Source organism: Sparus aurata, chromosome 19, assembly GCF_900880675.1.
Source record: "Sparus aurata chromosome 19, fSpaAur1.1, whole genome shotgun sequence".
In the NCBI taxonomy this organism is placed as follows: Eukaryota; Metazoa; Chordata; class Actinopteri; order Spariformes; family Sparidae; genus Sparus; species Sparus aurata.
Genome location: NC_044205.1, coordinates 30,683,442 through 30,707,160, shown reverse-complemented (window position 1 = coordinate 30,707,160; position 23,719 = coordinate 30,683,442). Strand labels below are relative to the sequence as shown.

General features: G+C 46.9%; 1 protein-coding gene across 1 annotated transcript in view; it reads right to left on the bottom strand.

Annotated features, from left to right (window-relative positions):
• l3mbtl4 (L3MBTL histone methyl-lysine binding protein 4) overlaps positions 1–19,811 on the bottom strand; it is a 42,096-nt gene extending 22,285 nt beyond the window's left edge. The window contains exons 1-15 of the mRNA XM_030398009.1: positions 19,716–19,811; positions 19,261–19,321; positions 18,375–18,429; positions 16,532–16,617; positions 15,921–16,025; positions 10,646–10,781; positions 10,472–10,563; positions 10,204–10,346; positions 7,965–8,041; positions 7,798–7,883; positions 7,229–7,339; positions 7,028–7,142; positions 1,180–1,279; positions 395–523; positions 137–208 (exon numbers count right to left, since the gene is read on the bottom strand). Coding sequence (XP_030253869.1) covers positions 137–208; positions 395–523; positions 1,180–1,279; positions 7,028–7,142; positions 7,229–7,339; positions 7,798–7,883; positions 7,965–8,041; positions 10,204–10,346; positions 10,472–10,563; positions 10,646–10,781; positions 15,921–16,025; positions 16,532–16,617; positions 18,375–18,405 — 1,283 coding nt within the window. The 5' untranslated portion in view covers positions 18,406–18,429; positions 19,261–19,321; positions 19,716–19,811. The remainder of the gene's footprint in view (positions 1–136; positions 209–394; positions 524–1,179; positions 1,280–7,027; positions 7,143–7,228; positions 7,340–7,797; positions 7,884–7,964; positions 8,042–10,203; positions 10,347–10,471; positions 10,564–10,645; positions 10,782–15,920; positions 16,026–16,531; positions 16,618–18,374; positions 18,430–19,260; positions 19,322–19,715) is intronic.
• Between the last annotated feature and the right edge of the window lie 3,908 nt (positions 19,812–23,719).

The window sequence follows — 23,719 nt, the reverse complement described above, 5'->3', positions numbered from 1 at the left end:
CCACACACACTTCACATGATCCTGTTGTCTATTCTGAGCAGCAGAGAGACAGACAGGTCACTGATAACAACATCATGTTTCATCCTCCAACAGCCAATCAGAGCACTGCTTCTTCACCTACAGTCAGCTGTCTCACCTGTCTGTCAGTCTTCTCTTGCCCAGAGGAAGCAGCAGAGTGTCGTCTCTGGGCTCAGTCTTCACCTGAACACTGTTCATCAGACAGACGGGTAGAGAGACAGTGAGACAGTTTAAACAGTGGTTGACAGTGAGACAGAGCGCCCTCTGCTGCTGGTATTAAAACAAGGTTCATTTACAGATATGATCAAACATGACTTACACAGCCAGGACTGACACTTGAAGAATGAACTCAGTTTGTTTTCTACAGTGGGGTTACCTGTCTGACTGGTTCCCATGGTGATATACAGTGACAGGTACAAGGGTGACGACTCGCTCTCCTCCCAGCCTATCAGGAAGCACCACCTCTTTACGCATATTAATGTCTGAGTACGGACAGCCGAAGGAACTGTGCAAGACACACACAACATAATCATGACTCTACAACATACAGTGACTCAGGAAAATCTGACTTGACTCAACAAAATAGACACATGACTCAGGAAACAAAAAACATGACTCAGCAAACAGCTACATGACTCAGGAAACAAAAACATGACTCAGCAAACAGCTACATGACTCAGGAAACAAAAACATGACTCAGGAAACAGAAAACATGACTCAGCAAACAGCTACATGACTCAGGAAACAAAAACATGACTCAGGAAACAGAAAACATGACTCAGGAAACAAAAACATGACTCAGGAAACAGAAAACATGACTCAGGAAACAAAAAACATGACTCAGCAAACAGCTACATGACTCAGGAAACAAAAACATGACTCAGGAAACAGAAAACATGACTCAGGAAACAAAAACATGACTCAGGAAACAGAAAACATGACTCAGGAAACAAAAAACATGACTCAGCAAACAGCTACATGACTCAGGAAACAAAAAACATGACTCAGGAAACAGCTACATGACTCAGGAAACAAAAAACATGACTCAGCAAACAGCTACATGACTCAGGAAACAAAAAACATGACTCAGGAAACAGAAAACATGACTCAGCAAACAGCTACATGACTCAGGAAACAAAAAACGGGGTAAAATGAGGTTACCTGTGGTGACCGGTGTATTTGGCTCCTTTAATGTGTCCGACTCCTCTGCAGCCTGGAGTTGGACACACACCCTGAGAGGGGGAGGACAAGGGGAAGGAACCTGTTGCAGACACAGAGGGAGCATTGTTAGGATGACTATCGGGTCAATCTACCTTGTACCTTATATCTCAAGATGGCTGCCCCCTGTCCTGCTGTGGCTACACTGGCTCATGACAGTTTTGAATATTTATTATTTTATTTATATCAAAATCTGCTGCCTAGGATGCCAAAAACTGGCAAAAATCAAAACAAATCAATATATGATTGCCATCTCTTGCTGGAATTACGATCATCCAATGACTTCAGCTTCACAGATACGACTACACTCTACTCTGTGTTTACATAGCCTCAGAGTGCTACGTTGACAGGATCCAGTTGCTATGGACGATCCTAGCATCAAAAGCAGACAGAGGAGCAAGCAGAGGCGGTGTGACCGAAGGCGGAAGCGCGGCTGTCAGGAAGGTCTAACAGCCTGTCTTGTATTATCCCCTATTTATATTTTCTTAACTCTTTAGTTCGTGGTACAGAAGGTTCACAAATACTTAAGTTGGTAAGTGGGGTTGGAGAAATGGATACTAAGCTTAGTACAGAGATAAGGACCATTTATAATTTCTTTTCGTCCCTCTGAAACAAGATGTCAAGTCAGACATTAAATAGTGTAACAGTATGTAGTTGGAATGTGGATGGTCTGGATAGCCTGGTGAAGCGCTCTAGAATTTTAAGCCACCTAGCAAAATTAAAATCACAGATAGCCTTTTTGCAAGAAACACATCTAATACAGTCTGAGGCCCTCAAATTAAAGCAGAAATGGGTTGGACAGGTCTTCCATTCAGGCTATAATAGTAAGAGTAGGGGAGTAACTATATTAGTTCACAAAAAGACACCTTTTGTTCTTCATGACTCCTTAGTTGATCCTGAAGGGTAGATATATTATAATTGAAGGTCTATTGCATAATGAACCTATAGTCTTTGTCAATATGTATGGTCCAAATATTCACTCAGTCCCCTTTTTCAACGGCCTCAATACAATTCTCTCACAATATGCTGGCAAACCTACAATAATGGCAGGTGATTTTAATGCTGTTCCTAATCCAACCATTGACAGCAGTGGTAAAGCCTTGCCCTCGGACCGAATCGTCTCAGCTTCTCTTACTAATTTAGGTAAGGACGCGGACCTATTTGACGTATGGAGGTTGTTGAATCCTGATTCAAGGGATTACACTTTTTACTCAAACCCTCACAAATCATATTCAAGGATAGATGCCTTTTGGGTTACACAAGATGTACTCTCGAATGTTTGGACTTCTGAAATCAAAAATATGATTTACAGTAATCATTGTCCTTTGATCTTGACATTTGGCTCTACCCTAGATCATATTAGGCCTTTCAGGTGGAAACTTAACAACTCTTTGCTCCAAAACGAAAGTTTGGTGGAATTAATTAATAAAGACACAAATAGTGAATCCGTGGAGTCCTTTGCTACCACGTGGGAGGCATACAAAGTTACTTGTAGGGGATGGCTTGTAAGTTTTGCTTCAAACCAAAAGAAAATAAGAGCTAAAAAACTTCAAAATCAGAGTTGGAAGCAGCACATAAGGCAAATCCAAAGGACAATAAGCTGTATACAGAGCTGCAAAAGGCCAAATTTAAAGTGAAAAACTTAATGAATAAAAAAACTGAATTTGATTTGTATCGTTTGAAATCAAAATATTTTGAATATGGCGACAAGGCCAGAAAATGACTGGCTTATCGGCTTCAGAAGGCTAGGGCCTCCCGTCTCCTTCCCACGGTTAAATCAGAAAAGGGTGAAGTATTAAAAACTCCTCTAGATATCAATAAAAGATTTAAGGAATATTATGAATCTCCCTATTCTTCAGAGATTAAACCCTCTTCAGATGACCTGGATAGATTCTTGGTTGTATAGAAATGCCTGTTTTAACAAATGAAGACAAAGAAGACCTTGATAGACCAATATCACAATCTGAAATCGCGCTCCAGGTGAAGATGGCTATGGTATACATTTTTTAAAAACTTTTCCCCCACTATTTGTTGATAAACTGGAACAGGTGTTTAATGAAGCCAAGGGAAAAGGTTACTTACCAGGCTCCTCCCAAGTTTCCCTTATCACGGTTCTGCTTAAGCCAAATAAGGACCCTTTACAATGTGCAGGATACCGCCCTGTCTCTCTCCTTAATTCACAGAGAAAAATCTATGCTAAAATCCTGGCAAGAAGATTAGAGGGAATTATTCCTAAACTTATTCACAAAGATCAAATTAGATTTGTAAAATCAAGGCAAATCAAGGCATTTGGGAGGTATATAAATACTACATAGCATTTAATGCTAGATATCCCTTGAAGTGGGGTTACGGGGTCGATTTGAGAGATACCAGCTGGGAAAGCATTGAACAGGAAGCCTTAGATATGCATAGAGACAAGCTTTCACTACAAGGGATGTGGTATGCTCCTACATGTAAAAAAATTAAAATCCTTTGATTCATTTTTCTTGCACTATGGTGAAAACATTTCAAACAATTTAGGTTTTGCCGTGTTTTTGGTTTTTTTTGCTTGTTCTCTCACTTTTATTTTATATGAACTGAAAAATGTATTGGCAACTATGATTAATTTGACGGTGTTTTATTTTCAACTTCCTGGCTGCCAATAAAAATATTTTGAAAAAAAAGGAAGGACTAACAGCTAAGCTAAAAGCTTAACCGCTATAAATGCCACTTCTAACTATCTTCTTCTCAAATGTTCGCTACCTGGAGAACAAAATAGATCATCTGCAGCTAGAATTAAAGTAAACGAGAGATGAGGAACTTTTGCGCAATAGTTCTGACAGAGACATGGCTAAACTCATCAATCGCTGTCAGCTTCGAGGAACTGGCTACATTTCATGCTGACAGGAGCTGCGCACTTCAGTGGTAAATCCCGAGGGGTTTGTCTACGTGTTTACATCAACAACAACTGGAACAAAAATGCTTAGTTTGTCTCGAGCCATTGCTCACCGGACATTTAGCTTTTGAATTTAAACTGCAGACCATTCTATCTGCCCAGGGAGTTTACCTTAGTTTCCATCACTGCTGTGTTTGTGCCCCCCAGCACTGACACTAAAGAGGCTATGAAAGTTCTCTACCGGACTATCAGTGAGTGGCAATCTACTCACACTGATTGGCTTTTTCATTGTTGCTGGGGATTTCAACCAGGCCAACATTAAGTCAGTTCACAATGTGGATTGTGCAACTAGCGGAGTAAATACATTAGACATGGCGTACACCACCATGACAGATGCATTCAGAGCAACTCCCCGCCCCCATCTTGGCCCTTCAGATCAGCTATCTGTTGTGCTAATTCCAGCATATAAGCCCTGCTGGTCAGAGGAAACCCTACAGTGAGGCAGGTGAGGGTGTGGTCTGAGGGGGCTATGGAGGCACCACAGGACTGTTTTGAGAGCACTGACTGGGATATGTTCAAAGCAGCTGCCACATACAATGATCACATCAACATAGATGAGCATTCCATGTTTGTGTCAGCCTACATCAACAAATGCACGGAGGACGTCAGTGCTAGCAAATCCATCACCACCCAGGCCAACCAATAACCCTGGATGACTGGTGAAGTACGCAAAATGCTAAAAGGCACTTAACTCAGCCTTCAAGTCTGGCAACGAGATGGCACTGAGACCAGCAAGAGCCAACTTGAACTGTGCCATCAGACTAGCAACGCGTGCTCACAGTCAAAAAATCCATGACTTTTTCCATGATCCCGCTAACATCAGGGATATGTGGCAAGGCATACAGACTATCACCAACTACAGGTATGCCCCTCCTGCGTGTGACGATGACGAGGACTTCCTTAATGAACTAAATAACTTCTTTAGGAGATTTGAGGCACTGAATAACTCTCCTGCTGTGAAAACTGTTCCCCACCAGGATGAAAAGGCACTCTGCCTTGTCATAGCTGAGGTGTGAAGGACTCTGAGGAGTGTCAACTCCCAGATGGCTCCAGGTCCTGACAACATACCTGGGCGGGTGCTCAGCTAATGTGCAGATCAGCTGGCTTGTGTCCTAACAGACATTTTTAACACCTCAATGGATCAAGTCAAAGTCCCATCATGTTTCAAAACTGCCACCATCATCCCAGTGCCAAAGAAACCTCAGGTCACATCACTCAGTGACTACCGGCCCATCGCACTCACTTCTATTATGATGAAGTGCTTTGAAAGGCTGGTAAAGGAGCACATCACCTCCAGACTCCCTGCCACCTTTGACCTCTTCCAGTTTGCCTACTTGCCAAACCAATCCACTGAGGATGCCATCTCCACCGCTCTTCATTTGAGCCTTGCACACCTGGAGGAGAAGAACACTCATGTTCGGATGCCGTTCAGTGTGCAGCGACTCCTGGGCTTCAGCACCCCCCCGTGCAACTGGCTGCTAGACTTCCTCGCTGAAAGACCACAGTCAGAATACCTCCAGTGTCATCACCCTCGGCTGTGTCCTGACCCCCTGCTGTTCACTCTGATGACTCACGACTGCGTCCCAAAGGCTCCTACCAACCACACTGTGAAGTCTGCGGACAACACAACAGTGGTGGGCCTCATCAGGGATGACCGTTACCTAGCTTACAGGGAGGAGGTGGAGCAGCAAGAAGCAGCCCAGCCACACTCCACTTATTATCAACAACACAGCTGTGGAGGTGGTCAGCAGCACCAAGTGCACATCTCAGACAACCTCACCTGGTCTATGAACACTGCAGCACTGGTCAAGAAGGCACAGCAGCGTCTGCACTTCCTGCGAAGGATGAGGAGAGCCCTCCTGCCCCGCCCATCCTCACTACATCCTACAGGAGCACCACAGAGAGCATCCTGACCAGCTGCATCTCCATGTGGTGTGGAAGCTGCAAAGCCTCTGACTGGAGGAATGTGAGGACAGCGGAGAAGATCAGTGGGACTTCTCTCCCCTCCATTCAGGACATTGCTCCCAAGTGCTGCATGTCCCAAGCTGGGAATATTATCAGAGGCTCCTCCCACTCTCACCATGCTGTCTTCCATGCTGGCCTCTGGAAAGAAGTCCTGCAGCATTCGGTGCAGAAACACAAGGCTCCGTAACAGCTTTCCCCCATGTCATCAGACTGCTGAACTCTCAGTGACAACTGTTGTCTATTCTGGATACTTTGTTTCCTCAAAATATTTTCACTACTTAACTCAACAATCTCACTTTCATAAATTTTCACTTTCAGTATGTTTCTGTTTTTGATATTTATTTTTCTTACTGTGGTATTTTTTGTGTTATGTGGTATAATGTTTTTCCTATGCTGAGCCCCTGAAACGAAATTTCGTTCTATGCCCACTTGTTGCACACTGAATGACGATAAAGTCTATCCAAGTCTAAGTCTACCTGTCTGTCTGACCTGTCTGTCTCTCTGACGTGTCTGTCTGACCTGTCTGTCTCTCTGACGTGTCTGTCTGACCTGTCTGTCTCTCTGACCTGTCTGTCTCTCTGACCTGTCTGTCTGACCTGTCTGTCTCTCTGACGTGTCTGTCTCACCTGTCTGTCTCTCTGACCTGTCTGTCTCTCTGACGTGTCTGTCTGACCTGTCTGTCTCTCTGACCTGTCTGTCTCTCTGACCTGTCTGTCTTTTTGACGTGTCTGTCTCACCTGTCTGTCTCTCTGACCTGTCTGTCTCACCTGTCTGTCTCTCTGACCTGTCTGTCTCTCTGACGTGTCTGTCTGACCTGTCTTTCTCTCTGACGTGTCTGTCTCTCTGATGTGTCTGTCTGACCTGTCTGTCTCTCTGACGTGTCTGTCTGACCTGGGGGTGGGTCCAGTGGGTGTCCCGTGCGTTGACACCAGCCGACAGGATGGAGGTCACAGAGGTCGCTGTCACACCAGATGTCAAACTGCTCCGACCAGCCATCATAATGCACCTGCAGGTACACATGCCTGATTACATCATCACCTACTGTATGACATCACACAGGTACACACAGGTAGAAAGACAGGTAGCCAGTACCTTCAGCCGGTAATCGTCTGTATCTGTTATTGTGGCAACGCGGATCAACATGGGATTCCTCCTGTCGACTGCCTCCAGCTTCTGGTTCAGCTGGAAACCATGTGGAGCTCTCTGATTGGATAGATGTGGAAACACAACTCCTTATAGCGTTTTCTACCTCCTTGCATCCTTTTCTAGCTCATTGTTTCCTTTCCTACCTCCGTGTTTCCTTCTCTACCCCACGTATCCTTTTCTACCTCCTTGCTTCATCCCGTACCTCCTTGTTCCCTTCTTGAGCTCCTTGTTCCCTTTCCTACCTCCATGTTTCCTTCTCTACCTCCTTGTTTCCTTCTCTACCTCATGTTTCCTTTTCTACTTCCTTGCTTCCTTCCCTACCGCCTTGTTCCCTTCTCTAGCTCATTGTTCCCTTCCCTACCTCCGTGTTTCCTTCTCTACCTCATGTGTCCTTCTCTACCTCCTTGTTTCCTTCTATGCTTCCTTGTTTCTTTCCCTACCTACTTGTTTCTTTCTCTGCCTCCTTGTTTCCTTCATTACCTCCTTGTTTCCTTCTCTAACTCCTAGTTCCTCACCAGTGTGAAGGCTGATCTGGGAGCAGCAGTGGAACCAGTTTCCTGCAGGTAGTCCTTCCACATGAAGTTCTCTGGGTTGGGATGACCTGAAAGATAAAAGTACTATTTAACTAGGAGTACTCAGAGTATTGAGAGTACTCTGATTACTACAGAGAGCATGTGAGTACCCTGTGGAGCAGTCAGAGGTCGTCCCTGTTCTTCACACCAGCCCACAGGATGGATGGATGGACTGCTGCTGTCACACCTAAACGATCAATACACAGTCAATACATCACGCACTGATAATCAACAAGTATTGATCATGTGTGGAACCTTCAGTGAAATACAAACGTCATGAAACGACTGCAGCTCCACTTGCTGACAAACATCACAACTACATCCTTTACTGCAAAAACAACCCTGTGGTACTAAAAATACTCTCACTGTGTGCTACAAACCCCAATTCCAATGAAGTTGGGACGTTGTGTAAAACGTAAATAAAAACAGAATGCAATGATTTGCAAATCCTTTTCAACTTAAATTCAATTGAATACACTACAAAGACAATATATTTAAAGTCTGTGTAAAGCAGCAATACATTTGCGTTATGAGTTTGCCACTCCACAGAAACATACGTCATTGACCACTGAGCCAAATTTGAAAGATTAAAAAAATTAAAAACACTTCTCTCTGCTGTGAAATGCTGGGGGCGTGTCAGTTAGAGGCGCTGGAGCCACGCCCACGCAGGGAGGAACCTCCTCCGTGTACTGTACAAAGACGTAACCTACAGTAACAATGGAAGCTAGCAGCATCATCAGAGGACCCAGCCGGACCTGTTTGAGTCATCAGAGCCAGAAACTGACTCTGAGTCAGACACTGATAGTACTCAGCCTCGTTCCTCACAGTCCATGTTTTACATTACACACAAACGTAAAACCCCAGTCTACATATAATTCCTTGTCATAGCTATATTGGTGCACATAAAATATTATCTATTGCCTGAATTTGCTTTACACGGACTTTAATGTTCAAACTGATAAACTTTATTGTTTGTGTGCAAATATTCACTCATTTTGAACTTGATTTCTGCAACACGTTCAAAAACAGCTGGGACAGCAGCAACAAAAGACTGGGAAAGTTGAGGAATGCTTAAAAAAACACCTGTTTGGAACATTCCACAGGAGAACAGGTTAATTGGAAACAAGCAAGGATGGGGCGACGTTCACCACTTTGTGAACAACTACTTGAGCAAATAGTCTTACAGTTTAGAACAACGTTTCTCAACGTACGAAATCTAGGGATTTCATCATCTACAGTCCATAATATATTCAAAAGATTCAGAGAATCTGGAGAAATCTCTGCACATAAGCCACAAAGCATAAGACCAACATTGAATGTCCGTGACAGGCGGCACTGCATTAAAAACCGACATCATTCTGTTAAGGATATTACCACATTGGCTCAGGTAAACTTTAGGAAAGCACTGTCAGTTAACACAGTTCGTCGCTACATCTACAAGTGCAAGTTAAAACTCATCAGAGACAGACTGACGAACAGTGGAAAAGTGTGTTGTGGTCTGACAAGTCCACATTTCGAATTGTTTTTGAAATCCTGGACGTCGTGTCCTCTGGGCCAAAGAGGAAAAGGACCATCCAGACTGTTATCAGTGCAAAGTTCAAAAGCCAGCATCTGTAAAGGTACGGGGGCGTGTTTGTGCCCATGGCATCATGGGTAACTTGTACATCTGTGAAGGCACCATACATGCTGAAAGGTACATACAGGTTTTGGAACAACATATGTTGCCATCCATGCAACGTCTTTTTTAAGGACGTCCCTGCTTATTGCAGCGAGACGATGCAGAGCCACATTCTACTCGTGTTACAACAATGTGGCTACGTAGTTAAAGAGTGCAGGTACTAGACCGGCCTGCCTGCAGTCCAGACCTGTCCCCCATTGAAAATGTGTGGCGCATTATGAAGCGCAAAATACAACAGTGGAGGCCTCAGACTGTTGAGCACCTGAAGTCGTATATCAAGCAAGAATGGGAAAGAATTCCACCTACACACTTCAACAATTAGTGTCGTCAGTTCCCAAACGCTTACTGAGTGTTGTTAAAGGAAAGGCGATGTAACACAGCGCTACATGCTGCTGTCCCAGCTGTTTTGGAATGTGTTGCAGAAATCAAATTCAAAATAAATGAATATTTGTACACAAAAAATAAAGTTTATTAGTTTTAAAATTAAATATCTTGTCTTTGTTGTGTATTCAATTGAATTTAAGTGGAAAAGGATTTGCAAATCATTGTATTCTGTATTATTTACGTTTCACACAACATCCCAACTTCATTGGAATTGGGGTTTGTAACATTTTTAATACTACTGCTATTCTGTCTGCCTGACCTGTCTGTCTGTCACCTGTCTGTCTCACCAGTAGTCGTATGTGTCATCCCAGTTGTCGAAGTGAACCAGGAAGTGGTCATCGATGACATCAGTGACTGAGGCGACGCAGACGAGCCCGGGGTTCTTCCTGTCGACCGCCTCCAACTTCATCCCCACCCTGAACCCACAGCTCTGAGAGACAAGACAGGCAGAGAGACAGGTGTGCACTGACTGTTGTGCGATAGGTGAACAGAAAGACAGGTGTACAGAGAGCTGAGCAGACAGATAGGTGAACAGACAAACAGGTGCATACTGACTGCAGTTCGACAGGTGAAAAGGGTCGGAGGAGCAGCATGAGAGCCAGAAGACTGCAGGTACAGCGACCAATCAAAATCTGTCTCACTGAGACCTGTGGAGAGGGACAAACAAGTAGAGTGTTGTCACCTGTGTGAGGTAGTTACCTGTGAGGGGGTGGGGCTATCCGTGCTTACCTTTGGGTGGGTGGAGCTTATGGTTGTTGTCTTTACACCAGCCTACTGATCGGATGTATGGTGAGTCCGCGTTCACCCAGAAGTCATAGCATTCTGAGTATCCGTCAATATGGAGACGGAGCCGACAGCCAATCACCTGACAGAGAGAGAGAGAGTTACACTATCACTCAGGAGATTAGACCTGACCAAATTATAACTAAAGAAAAAGAAAAATCCACAACTTCATGGAATGATATTACACGCTCACACAAACTGGAAACATATTTGACCCTAAACAGACAGTATACTGTGGCAGAGTACCTAACCACAGTAACTGATCAGAACCTGAGAAAGACATTGACAGCGTACAGACTGAGTGACCACAGTCTGGCAGTAGAGAAGGACAGACACCATCAGACCTGCTGCCCAGAGAGGACAGACATCATCAGACCTGCTGCCCAGAGGGGACAGACACCATCAGACCTGGCTGCCCAGAGAGGACAGACACCATCAGACCTGGCTGCCCAGAGAGGACAGACACCATCAGACCTGGATGCCCAGAGAGGACAGACACCATCAGACCTGGCTGCCCAGAGAGGACAGACACCATCAGACGTGCTGCCCAGAGAGGACAGACACCATCAGACCTGGCTGCCCAGAGAGGACAGACACCATCAGACCTGGCTGCCCAGAGAGGACAGACACCATCAGACCTGCTGCCAAGGGAAAACAGACACCATCAGACCTGCTGCCCAGAGAGGACAGACACCATCAGACCTGGCTGCCCAGAGTGGACAGACACCATCAGACCTGGCTGCCCAGAGAGGACACACACCATCAGACCTGCTGCCCAGAGAGGACAGACACCATCAGACCTGCTGCCCAGAGAGGACAGACACCATCAGACGTGCTGCCCAGAGATGACAGACACCATCAGACCTGGCTACCCAGAGAGGACAGACACCATCAGACCTGCTGCAGAGAGGACAGACACCATCAGACCTGCTGCCAAGGGAAAACAGACACCATCAGACCTGCTGCCCAGAGAGGACAGACACCATCAGACCTGGCTGCCCAGAGAGGACAGACACCATCAGACCTGGCTGCCCAGAGTGGACAGACACCATCAAACCTGCTGCCCAGAGAGGACAGACACCATCAGACCTGGCTGCCCAGAGAGGACAGACACCATCAGACCTGCTGCCCAGAGAGGACAGACACCATCAGACCTGGCTGCCCAGAGAGGACAGACACCATCAGACCTGCTGCCCAGAGAGGACAGACACCATCAGACGTGCTGCCCAGAGAGGACAGACACCATCAGACCTGGCTGCCCAGAGAGGACAGACACCATCAGACCTGCTGCAGAGAGGACAGACACCATCAGACCTGCTGCCAAGGGAAAACAGACACCATCAGACCTGCTGCCCAGAGAGGACAGACACCATCACACCTTGCTGCCGAGAGAGGACAGACACCATCAGACCTGGCTGCCCAGAGAGGACAGACACCATCAGACCTGCTGCTCAGAGAGGACAGACACCATCAGACCTGCTGCCAAGGGAAAACAGACACCATGAGACCTGCTGCCCAGAGAGGACAGACACCATCAGACCTGCTGCCAAGGGAAAACAGACACCATCAGACCTGCTGCCCAGAGAGGACAGACACCATCAGACCTGGCTGCCCAGAGTGGACAGACACCATCAGACCTGGCTGCCCAGAGAGGACAGACACCATCAGACCTGCTGCCCAGAGAGGACAGACACCATCAGACCTGGCTGCCCAGAGAGGACAGACACCATCAGACCTGCTGCCCAGAGAGGACAGACACCATCAGACCAGGCTGCCCAGAGAGGACAGACACCATCAGACCTGGCTGCCCAGAGAGGACAGACACCATCAGACCTGCTGCCCAGAGAGGACAGACACCATCAGACGTGCTGCCCAGAGAGGACAGACACCATCAGACCTGGCTGCCCAGAGAGGACAGACACCATCAGACCTGCTGCAGAGAGGACAGACACCATCAGACCTGCTGCCAAGGGAAAACAGACACCATCAGACCTGCTGCCCAGAGAGGACAGACACCATCACACCTTGCTGCAGAGAGAGGACAGACACCATCAGACCTGGCTGCCCAGAGAGGACAGACACCATCAGACCTGCTGCTCAGAGAGGACAGACACCATCAGACCTGCTGCCAAGGGAAAACAGACACCATGAGACCTGCTGCCCAGAGAGGACAGACACCATCAGACCTGCTGCCAAGGGAAAACAGACACCATCAGACCTGCTGCCCAGAGAGGACAGACACCATCAGACCTGGCTGCCCAGAGAGGACAGACACCATCAGACCTGCTGCCCAGAGAGGACAGACACCATCAGACCTGGCTGCCCAGAGAGGACAGACACCATCAGACCTGCTGCCCAGAGAGGACAGACACCATCAGACCAGGCTGCCCAGAGAGGACAGACACCATCAGACCTGCTGCAGAGAGGACAGACACCACCAGACCTGCTGCAGAGAGGACAGACACCATCAGACCTGCTGCCAAGGGAAAACAGACACCATCAGACCTGCTGCCCAGAGAGGACAGAAACCATCACACCTGGCTGCCCAGAGAGGACAGACACCATCAGATCTGCTGCTCAGAGAGGACAGACACCATCAGACCTGCTGCCAAGGGAAAACAGACACCATGAGACCTGCTGCCCAGAGAGGACAGACACCATCAGACCTGGCTGCCCAGAGAGGACAGACACCATCAGACCAGGCTGCCCAGAGAGGACAGACACCATCAGACCTGGCTGCAGAGAGGACAGACACCATCAGACCTGCTGCCAAGGGAAAACAGACACCATCAGACCTGCTGCCCAGAGAGGACAGAAACCATCACACCTGGCTGCCCAGAGAGGACAGACACCATCAGATCTGCTGCTCAGAGAGGACAGACACCATCAGACCTGCTGCCAAGGGAAAACAGACACCATGAGACCTGCTGCCCAGAGAGGACAGACAACATCAGACCTGGCTGCCCAGAGAGGACAGGTACCATCAGACCTGCTGCCCAGAGAGGACAGACACCATCAGATCTGCTGCCCAGAAAGGACAGACACCATCAGACCTGGCTGCCCAGAGAGGACAGACACCATCAGACCTGCTGCAGAGAGGACAGACACCATCAGACCTGCTGCAGAGAGGACAGACACCATCAGACCTGGCTGCCCAGAGAGGACAGACACCATCAGATCTGCTGCCCAGAGAGGACAGACACCATCAGACCTGCTGCCCAGAGAGGACAGACACCATCAGACCTGGCTGCAGAGAGGACAGACACCATCAGACCTGCTGCCAAGGGAAAACAGACACCATCAGACCTGCTGCCCAGAGAGGACAGACACCATCAGACCTGGCTGCCCAGAGAGGACAGACACCATCAGACCTGGCTGCCCAGAGAGGACAGACACCATCAGATCTGCTGCTCAGAGAGGACAGACACCATCAGACCTGCTGCCAAGGGAAAACAGACACCATGAGACCTGCTGCCCAGAGAGGACAGACACCATCAGACCTGCTGCCCAGAGAGGACAGACACCATCAGATCTGCTGCCCAGAGAGGACAGACACCATCAGACCTGCTGCCCAGAGAGGACAGACACTATCAGACCTGCTGCCCAGAGAGGACAGGCACCATCAGACCTGCTGCCCAGAGAGGACAGGCACCATCAGACCTGCTGCCCAGAGAGGACAGACACTATCAGAACTGCTGCCCAGAGAGGACAGACACCATCAGACCTGCTGCCCAGAGAGGACAGACACTATCAGACCTGCTGCCCAGAGAGGACAGGCACCATCAGACCTGCTGCCCAGAGAGGACAGGCACCATCAGACCTGCTGCCTAGAGAGAACAGACACTATAAGACCTGCTGCAGAGAGGACAGACACTATCAGACCTGCTGCAGAGAGGACAGGCTGTGCTGTCACTGTGGTGAGGGAGCTGTGGAAACACAACTACACTTTCTAACACAGTGTCACAAATACAGACACATCAGAGAGGAATTCTTACCACAATTTGAAAAACAATGCCCCTCACTCTGGGGGAAAAGAAAGAATGTGCAGTGTTGGCTGCTAAATATGTCACTTTCTGCCACAACAAACGAGACAACCAGTGGGACATACAGGGTTTCCTCTACATGTAATTGACTGTGGCGCACCGCCACGGCAAAATAAAAGCCGCCACACCTTAAAAATTCAGGCATAAATAAATCCAGTGTTAGAGAAAGTAAATATTTTACCGTCGTCTTCCACCGCAGTCTTTGACGTTAACTAGCATGTTGGATAATTAGCTTGATAATTAGCTAGAGGATTAAAATGGTCACTTAAAGCAGAGTCCTGCACGGGTCTTATTTTGCAAACCCGCCTGAACCCGCCATACTTAAAACCGCATCCGACCCGTTTTCCAACAGTAGCACAAATGACATTCCATACCTGAGCCGACCCGCTATAAATTGATAGCCTACCAACGCCCAAAAGAAAATTGGACAGACGCAATTTTTAAAAGTGAAAATAAGACAGCGAGGGGAATGCGAGTTCTGGGACGGCGCAAGCACGCATGAATGAGCTCATATGAAATATAAATGCTTATCATTTGTGTCGCTAATAATGACTGATGATAAGTGATGCCTTGAAAATGACAATCGTAAAACCCGACCCACCTCTCCAGGCGTCTGACCCGATCCGCATCTGTGTCCGACACAGTACATTATTTTTCACCCGTGCAGGACTCTGACTTAGATAACTCCTCTCTTAAAACAAATAATAAAAATAGTATTTCTTTACAATAGTAGATGAAACTTCATTCCAAGCCCATGCAGGGGAGTTCATGATGGCTGTGTGAGAGCATTATAACCTGAGAAAAAAAATTAAATTCCCTAAGTAGTCTATGACGTTAGTATAAATATTACAGTATGATGACCCAAACTTATCTATATCATCAGTATTTGTATTATCCAAACTATTAACATTTCTTCATTTTATTTGTGTTATATATGTATATATGTATATTACCTATATTACATGTACATATATTGTTTTATGTCCTTTGTTTTGTTGAATAGCATTATTGTTATTATTGTTGTGATTTGATCTTTGGCAACACATGTAAAATGTCATGCCAATAAAGCCTTTTGAATTGAATTGAATTGAATTGAATTGAGAGAGGCAGGAGAATCACGTCCTCAGAGGGGTGTGTGTGTGTGTGTGTGTGTGTGTGTGTGTGTGCGCGCGCGTTACCTCGGCGACAGTCAGCACACAGAACATGGAGGCATGCAGCGGATCGACGCCCTCCATCTTCATCCCAACTTTAAAACCAGCCCTCCTACTGGGAAAAGACTGGGACTGAGAGAGAGACAGGTCAGAGAGAGAGAGAGTGAGAGAGAGAGAGAGAGAGACAGAGAGAGTGAGAGAGAGACAGAGAGACAGAGAGAGTGAGGAGACAGAGAGACAGAGAGACAAGAGAGAGAGAGAGAGAGAGAGAGAGAGAGACAGAGAGACAGAGAGACAGAGAGAGAGAGAGAGAGAGAGAGAGAGAGAGAGACAGAGAGACAGAGAGAGAGAGAGAGAGAGACAGAGAGACAGAGAGAGACAGGTCAGAGGGACATGTGATTCAGTGTGACAACAGATACACGAGTATCTGCCACTGTCAGTCTCATTATGTTATAATGAACTACAGAACAGCCAATCAAAACACATCTACCAACCGACCAATCAAAGTGACATGTTGTTTGTTAGTAAAGCTTTGCATGTTTGAGCCAATCAGGCGAGGGCTGACCCCTCTAATGACTGTGACAGGCAATGAGGTGTGTGTGTGTGTGTGTGTGTGTGTGTGTGTGTATGTGTGTTACCTGTGTAAACAGTGACAGAGGAGCAGCTTCAGCTTTCTGTTCATTCAGGTATTGCTGCCACGACCAGGACCGCCTCTTTACACTCACTGAACACACACACACACACACACACACACACATACACACACACACACACGCACACACACACACACACACATACACACACACACACACACACACACACACACACACACACACACACACACACACACATACACACACAGGGTCACCATGTGAACTGTGGTAGCTATCTGCTAACATGCTAATATGTTGTTTATCAGATCTGTTGCCATACTGATGTGCACCTCAGAAAGTCCTGCTCTCTGATTGGCTGTCAGCTGTCTGATTGTTACCTCATGGCACCTGTAACCTCCTCAAGGACCCTGCGACCTCCTCAAGGACCCTGTAACCTCCTCAAGGACCCTGTAACCTCCTCAAGGACCCTGCGACCTCCTCATGGCACCTGCAACCTCCTCAAGGACCCTGTAACCTCCTCAAGGACCCTGTAACCTCCTCAAGGACCCTGTGACCTCCTCAAGGACCCTGCGACCTCCTCAAGGACCCTGTAACCTCCTCAAGGACCCTGCGACCTCCTCAAGGACCCTGTAACCTTCTCAAGGACCCTGCAACCTCTTCAAGGACCCTTTAACCTCCTCAAGGACCCTGCAACCTCTTCAAGGACCCTGTAACCTCTTCAAGGACCCTGTAACCTCTTCAAGGACCCTGTAACCTCTTCAAGGACCCTGCAACCTCTTCAAGGACCCTGTAACCTCCTCAAGGACCCTGCAACCTCTTCAAGGACCCTGTAACCTCCTCAAGGACCCTGTGACCTCCTCAAGGACCCCCATCATTCAGGGTTGCTCTGCGGTCTCATTTAGAAAACTCTGCGGAAAATCCACACTAAATGTTTGCATGAGTAGAAGTGAGGAATTGTAAGTACGCCAAATATTCAGATGAATAAAACCTGCCGTTCGCCAGCAACGTGTAATTTCCTTGTATTAATGTCAAATCAATGCAGGAATGTGCTCACGTGGCTCCGCCCCCTCTCCACACACATAAAGTGTCTCATGTATATTAATGCTGGAGATGCTGATCGATGGTTCGTCACAGTGAAGATCAATGAAGGAAACACACATTTGTGCTCAGAGGACCAGCTGTTGGTTGGTGAGGTTACAAAGCACATTGTTAACACTCACAGTAACGGGCCGAGCAGCACCACACACGGGCTGCACCACAGAATTTATATATGTACAGCGATCAGACTGACTGGTCCAGAATGACGGTGACGATCAGTGTTAACCACCACCATAACAAATCTCTAGAAAGTGGAAGTTTGACACGTAAACACAACTTATCTATTTATTGAAGTTTAGTTTGTAATGTGTGTGTGTGTGTGTGTGTGTGTGTGTGTGTGTGGATGATGTTTACACACAACTCCATGAAGACAGAGAGTTGTCCATATCTGTGTAGTTTTATTTCTCCGTTGTGATCTTGGGTTTCTAAACTGCTGATGATGCTGTGCTTCTGTAACCTGAGTGTGAGATGTTATCTTACTCAGAATGATGCCTCTCACATTTCATTTCTACACTCAGCTTCAACTCACCACCTCACCTCACCGTTTGCAGCACCGGTTCACCTCCAACATGTTGTCGCACGGGTCAGACTTTGCGTACAGGTGCACATTCTTCCGTCAGTGATCAGAATGTTGGAAGTATCGTTTTGTTTGTACACTGTTCTCAAAAATAAGATCTCATGATCTCTGATTCAACTGACAGAGAGCCAATCATAGAGCAGGATTTCACCCAGGTGGACCAGCAGGTGTGTGTGTGCGTGCGTGTGTTACCTTGACTGCTGCTGACTTTGTTCTTCATCATCTGTTCTTCTTCTTTAGCTGTTTTCTGAGCAGACAGAAAGTGAAGGAGTGAACGTACGGCAGCCTGTTGTGACATTTATCATGTCGCTGTCAATCTTTGTCTTATAAATCAAAGTTTATATGTAAAACAGTCAGTCATCATGGATCAATAACAAACAATCTGAGTCAAATCATATTTAGCCCATAAACACCGTCGCCAATATGAGCTCATGATGTCATCAACAACTGTTCATCAATACATTGATCTAACTTGTGTTTCATCAACATGTATGTTCCAGTTTAAAATAACACACACACACGCACGCACACGCGCGCGCGCACACACACACACACACACACGCACACACACACAGGTCTGTCTGGTGTAATCAGACTTTAATCAACATGATGTTTGTTTCTTCAACCGATCAAATCACCAATAAACACATTGATCACTGTCAGACTTACTGTAACAAACACTCATCATCTTCATCACGGCAGGAAACGGCTCCATTAAAACACAAACACACACACACACATACACACAAACCGGAAATCAACACACGTCCCTTCAAAATAAATGTCTGAAGACATCAGCTGATCAAATGTGATTGAGCTTCAGCCTCATCAATAAATAGCTGATCTGAGCTCATGTTTCAGTTTCAGCCCTGCTGATCACAACATGATAACCTGTCATCATCCACTAATGACATGTTCAGGATCAATACATTAATTGATCTGCTGATTATCTAAAAAATAATGTTGCCTTTTAGATCCTGTTTGAATAATCAGAATTCATGAATGACTCAGACATGGTGCATGCTGGGAGACAAACTCACAGTCTCACTTCAGTACAGAAGTATTGTCATCTAAATACCTGTAAAGGTACTTCGTGCCCTGAGGTGGCGCTGTAGAGCTTTAACTAATCAATAGGTGACCTGCTGACAAAAACACAGAAGAAGAAGAAGAAGAAGAATTAATTATACTTAGCTTGAATCTAATAAGTAACTAAAGCTGTACGATAAATGTAATGGAGCAAAAACTACAATACAAGAACTCGAGTAAAGTATCCCAGTTACTTCTCACTACAGCCTGGGGACGCGTGCACACTCTTATTATGAAGGTCTGACCGGAAGTGTGTGAGCTGACAGGTTGAATCAGGAAACAACAACCAGCAGAAACCCGGCGGTGATCCGCGGCTCTCTCCGCCGGCCTCCGAGCTCCTGCGAGCGGCTACAGCAGCAGCTCAGAGCCGCTAAGAGGAGCCGGAGAAGCGGACAGAGAGAGCCGCGACCAGCCGGGACCGGTACCGACCGTCCGAACAGAACCTACCGTGTCTGATGATCCGCCTCACCTCACTCTGCTGATAGCTCCACAACACGGAAGTAACGAAGGAGCCAGCTTACTGCGCATGCTCCGAGAGAGAGGGGGGGTCAGACAGAGAGACAAGAGAGAGAGTGTTTCTGTTTCTGGCACACTGTTTCTGAAATTACTAGAAAATGGTATTGGATGAAAAATCTACGATATTATTAAGACAATGTATATAAATAATAAATGTGCTGTCAAAATTGGAACTAGAGAAACAGACTTCTTCCCCCAAAGTAGAGGAGTGAAGCAGGGCTGCAGTCTGAGCCCCACCCTGTTTAACATTTACATCGACCAACTGGCCAAATCCCTGGAAGAGTCAGAGATCCCTGGTCTCACCCTCTCTGACACAGAAGTCAAATGTTTACTGTTTGCAGATTACCTAATACTGCTCGCTCCATCAAAGGAGGCTCTACAAAAGCAACTAGATCACCTGCAAAAGTTCTGTCAGACCCGGGCCCTGACCGTTAACCTGGAGAAGACAAAAGTCATGGTCTTCCAGAAACGTTGCAAGAGTCAGAAACATCCCCACAGGTTCCACCTGGACTCTACAGACATAGAACACACACACAGCTACACATATCTAGGACTAAATATCACATCGACGGGAAATTCAAAGGCTTTCTGGAATATAAAGAAGTCTTCATACATAGACAACCCTGTCAAAATCTGGATAAAAATATTTCGATCGATAATCGAACCAGTTGTATTGTATGGTAGTGAAGTGTGGGGCCCTCTCATGAACCAAGACTTCCAAAAATGGGACAAACACCCAATGGAAAGCTTGCACACTGAGATCTGCAAAAGCATCCTCAGAGTTCACAGGAACACCCCCAATAATGGATGCAGAGCTGAACTGGGCCTGTTCCCCTTTTAATTCTGATCCAAAACAGAGCAATAAAGTTCTACCAACACCTCAGAGCCAGCGAGCCCAGCTCCTACCACTACAAAGCCCTACGATGCCAAGAGGAGAGCAAAGAAGGGAGTCCCCTCAGCCAGCTGGTCCACAGGCTGAGCTCCAACAGCACCGGGCACCAAGACCGCCCTCACACCATCCAGCCCCACCAAATTATAGCAAGAAAAAGACAATTACATCAACTATTGGACATCCGCAACCAAAACCCAAAGCAAACTCCAATGCTATTTGACCCTAAACAGACAATACTCCATGGCAGATTATCTGAGCTCTGTAACTGACCCGAGACTGAGGAAAACGTTGACTATGTACAGACTCAGCGACCACAGCCGGGCCTTAGAGAGCGGCAGACACAGACAGACCCGGCTGTCCAGAGAGGACCGGCTGTGTCGGTTCTGTCCACGCAGACAGACCCGGCTGTCCAGAGAGGACCGGCCTTGTCGGTTCTGTCCACGCAGACAGACCCGGCTGTCCAGAGAGGACCGGCTGTGTCGGTTCTGTCCACGCAGACAGACCCGGCTGTCCAGAGAGGACCGGCTGTGTCGGTTCTGTCCACACAGACAGACCCGGCTGTCCAGAGAGGACCGGCTGTGTCGGTTCTGTCCACACAGACAGACCCGGCTGTCCAGAGAGGACCGGCTGTGTCGGTTCTGTCCACACAGACAGGTGGAGACAGAGCAGCACTTCCTGCTGCACTGTGACACATACACAGACATCAGAACCCAGATATACATTACAATCACAGGTACAACCCCAGACTTCCCCAAACTATCAGACCAAGAAAAACTACAACATTTACTGGGAGAAAAAACTGGCACTGCTGTAGATGCAGCGAGATCTGTGAATGCTGCCACAGGAGAAGAGACGAGCTGCACAACAACACCTGACATGATTTCCTCCACATGAACCAGCTGATCCTGACTGGGTTCTGACCTGCACACTGATATTCTGTTTACTATTGTTGTTATTATTGCTATTATTATTATCATTATTATTAACATTTTTGTTCTGTAATCCTGTACGCTTTGGCAATATTGTGAACCACAGTCATGCAATTGTTCTGTGATCTGAAGTTTGTTCTGTGAAAACGTTTCTTATAAATGATAAATAAATCTTAATTGACAATCTAAATATGGTTTGTTCTATTTACCCAGAAGTCGGACCTGGAATGACGGTCCAGTACAAGGAGTCAAAACCAGTTCTAGTCAGGTTAGTCAGTGTTAGCAGTTGGTAAGGACACGTGACAGACGTTTGAGCGTTCTGTGAGTCAGATGGAGAATCAACAGTGGCCCCATTCACACTGACGTCTGCATGCGGGGATCCTGCACCAATTCTCCGCCTCCTCCTCTGTGTGAAAGTTTCAGATGCAGCAAGGGGTGAAATTTCACTCTGGCGCTGATCCGCCTCTGGAGGTAGAATCAGGGCCAAAAAAAAGGAAAAAAATACCACCGCTGTACGTAGAGAAGCGTCCGTCCTCCTGTCTGTCCTCTTGTCCGTCCTCCTGTCTGTCCTCTTGTCCGTCCTCCTGTCTGTCCTCTTGTCTGTCCTCCTGTCTGTCCTCTTGTCTGTCCTCTTGTCCGTCCTCCTGTCTGTCCTCTTGACGTCCTCCTGTCTGTCCTCTTGACGTCCTCCTGTCTGTCCTCTTGTCTGTCCTCCTGTCTGTCTTCTTGTCCGTCCTCCTGTCTGTCCTCTTGACGTCCTCCTGTCTGTCCTCTTGTCTGTCCTCTTGTCCGTCCTCCTGACCATCCTACCAACTCTAACTCTCACTCAAACAGTGTCTGTCACCGGCAAGAAACTTTAACTCACCAAGTGTTTGTGATGAAAATAAATCACTGCGACAGTCAGCCGTCCAGACCGAGACTTCAGTGATCTTTCCCCCAGAAAACAGCCTCCGTCCCCTGTGAATCAGACAGCTTCTAGTTTACTGCGTGAATTACACAGCAGTTCATCTTTAAGGCGGAGATGCTTCGCTCTGTGTGAATCAGCATCGGTGGAGAATTGGTGAACCAATGCTGCGGAGATAATGTGGCTTCTCTGTGTAAAAAGGGCTAGTTTCTTCTTAAATCTTCAAAGCTGATGATACACGGAGTGGCTCTCTTGGATTTTGAGGGAGGTTTCGGTGAGGTGCGTCTGACTTCAGGGGGCGCTCCAGTTCAAATGTCCGACTGGTAACTCCATAAGCCCCGCCCACTCTGAGTGAAGCTACAGATTCACATGATGGCGTTCTGGCTCACAGAATGTCGTTATGTCCATAAATGGTCCTATAGCCTTTGTAATGTCCTGTAAACATCACATGTTACTGCCTAGGCTAACAGTTCTTCCTGCTTCCAGTCTTTGTGCTAAGCTAGGCTAACAGTTCCTCCTGCTTCCAGTCTTTGTGCTAAGCTAGGTTAACAGTTCCTCCTGCTTCCAGTCTTTGTGCTAAGCTAGGCTAACAGTTCCTCCTGCTTCCAGTCTCTGTGCTAAGTTAGGCTAACAGTTCCTCCTGCTTCCAGTCTCTGTGCTAAGCTAGGTTAACAGTTCCTCCTGCTTCCAGTCTTTGTGCTAAGCTAGGTTAACAGTTCCTCCTGCTTCCAGTCTTTGTGCTAAGTTAGGTTAACAGTTCCTCCTGCTTCGAGTCTTTGTGCTAAGCTAGGTTAACAGTTCCTCCTGCTTCCAGTCTTTGTGCTAAGCTAGGTTAACAGTTCCTCCTGCTTCCAGTCTTTGTGCTAAGTTAGGTTAACAGTTCCTCCTGCTTCCAGTCTTTGTGCTAAGCTAGGTTAACAGTTCCTCCTGCTTCCAGTCTTTGTGCTAAGCTAGGTTAACAGTTCCTCCTGCTTCCAGTCTTTGTGCTAAGCTAGGTTAACAGTTCCTCCTGCTTCCAGGCTTTATGCTAAGCTAGGTTAACAGTTCCTCCTGCTTCCAGTCTTTGTGCTAAGCTAGGTTAACAGTTCCTCCTGCTTCCAGTCTTTGTGCTAAGTTAGGTTAACAGTTCCTCCTGCTTCCAGTCTTTGTGCTAAGCTAGGTTAACAGTTCCTCCTGCTTCCAGTCTTTGTGCCAAGCTAGGTTAACAGTT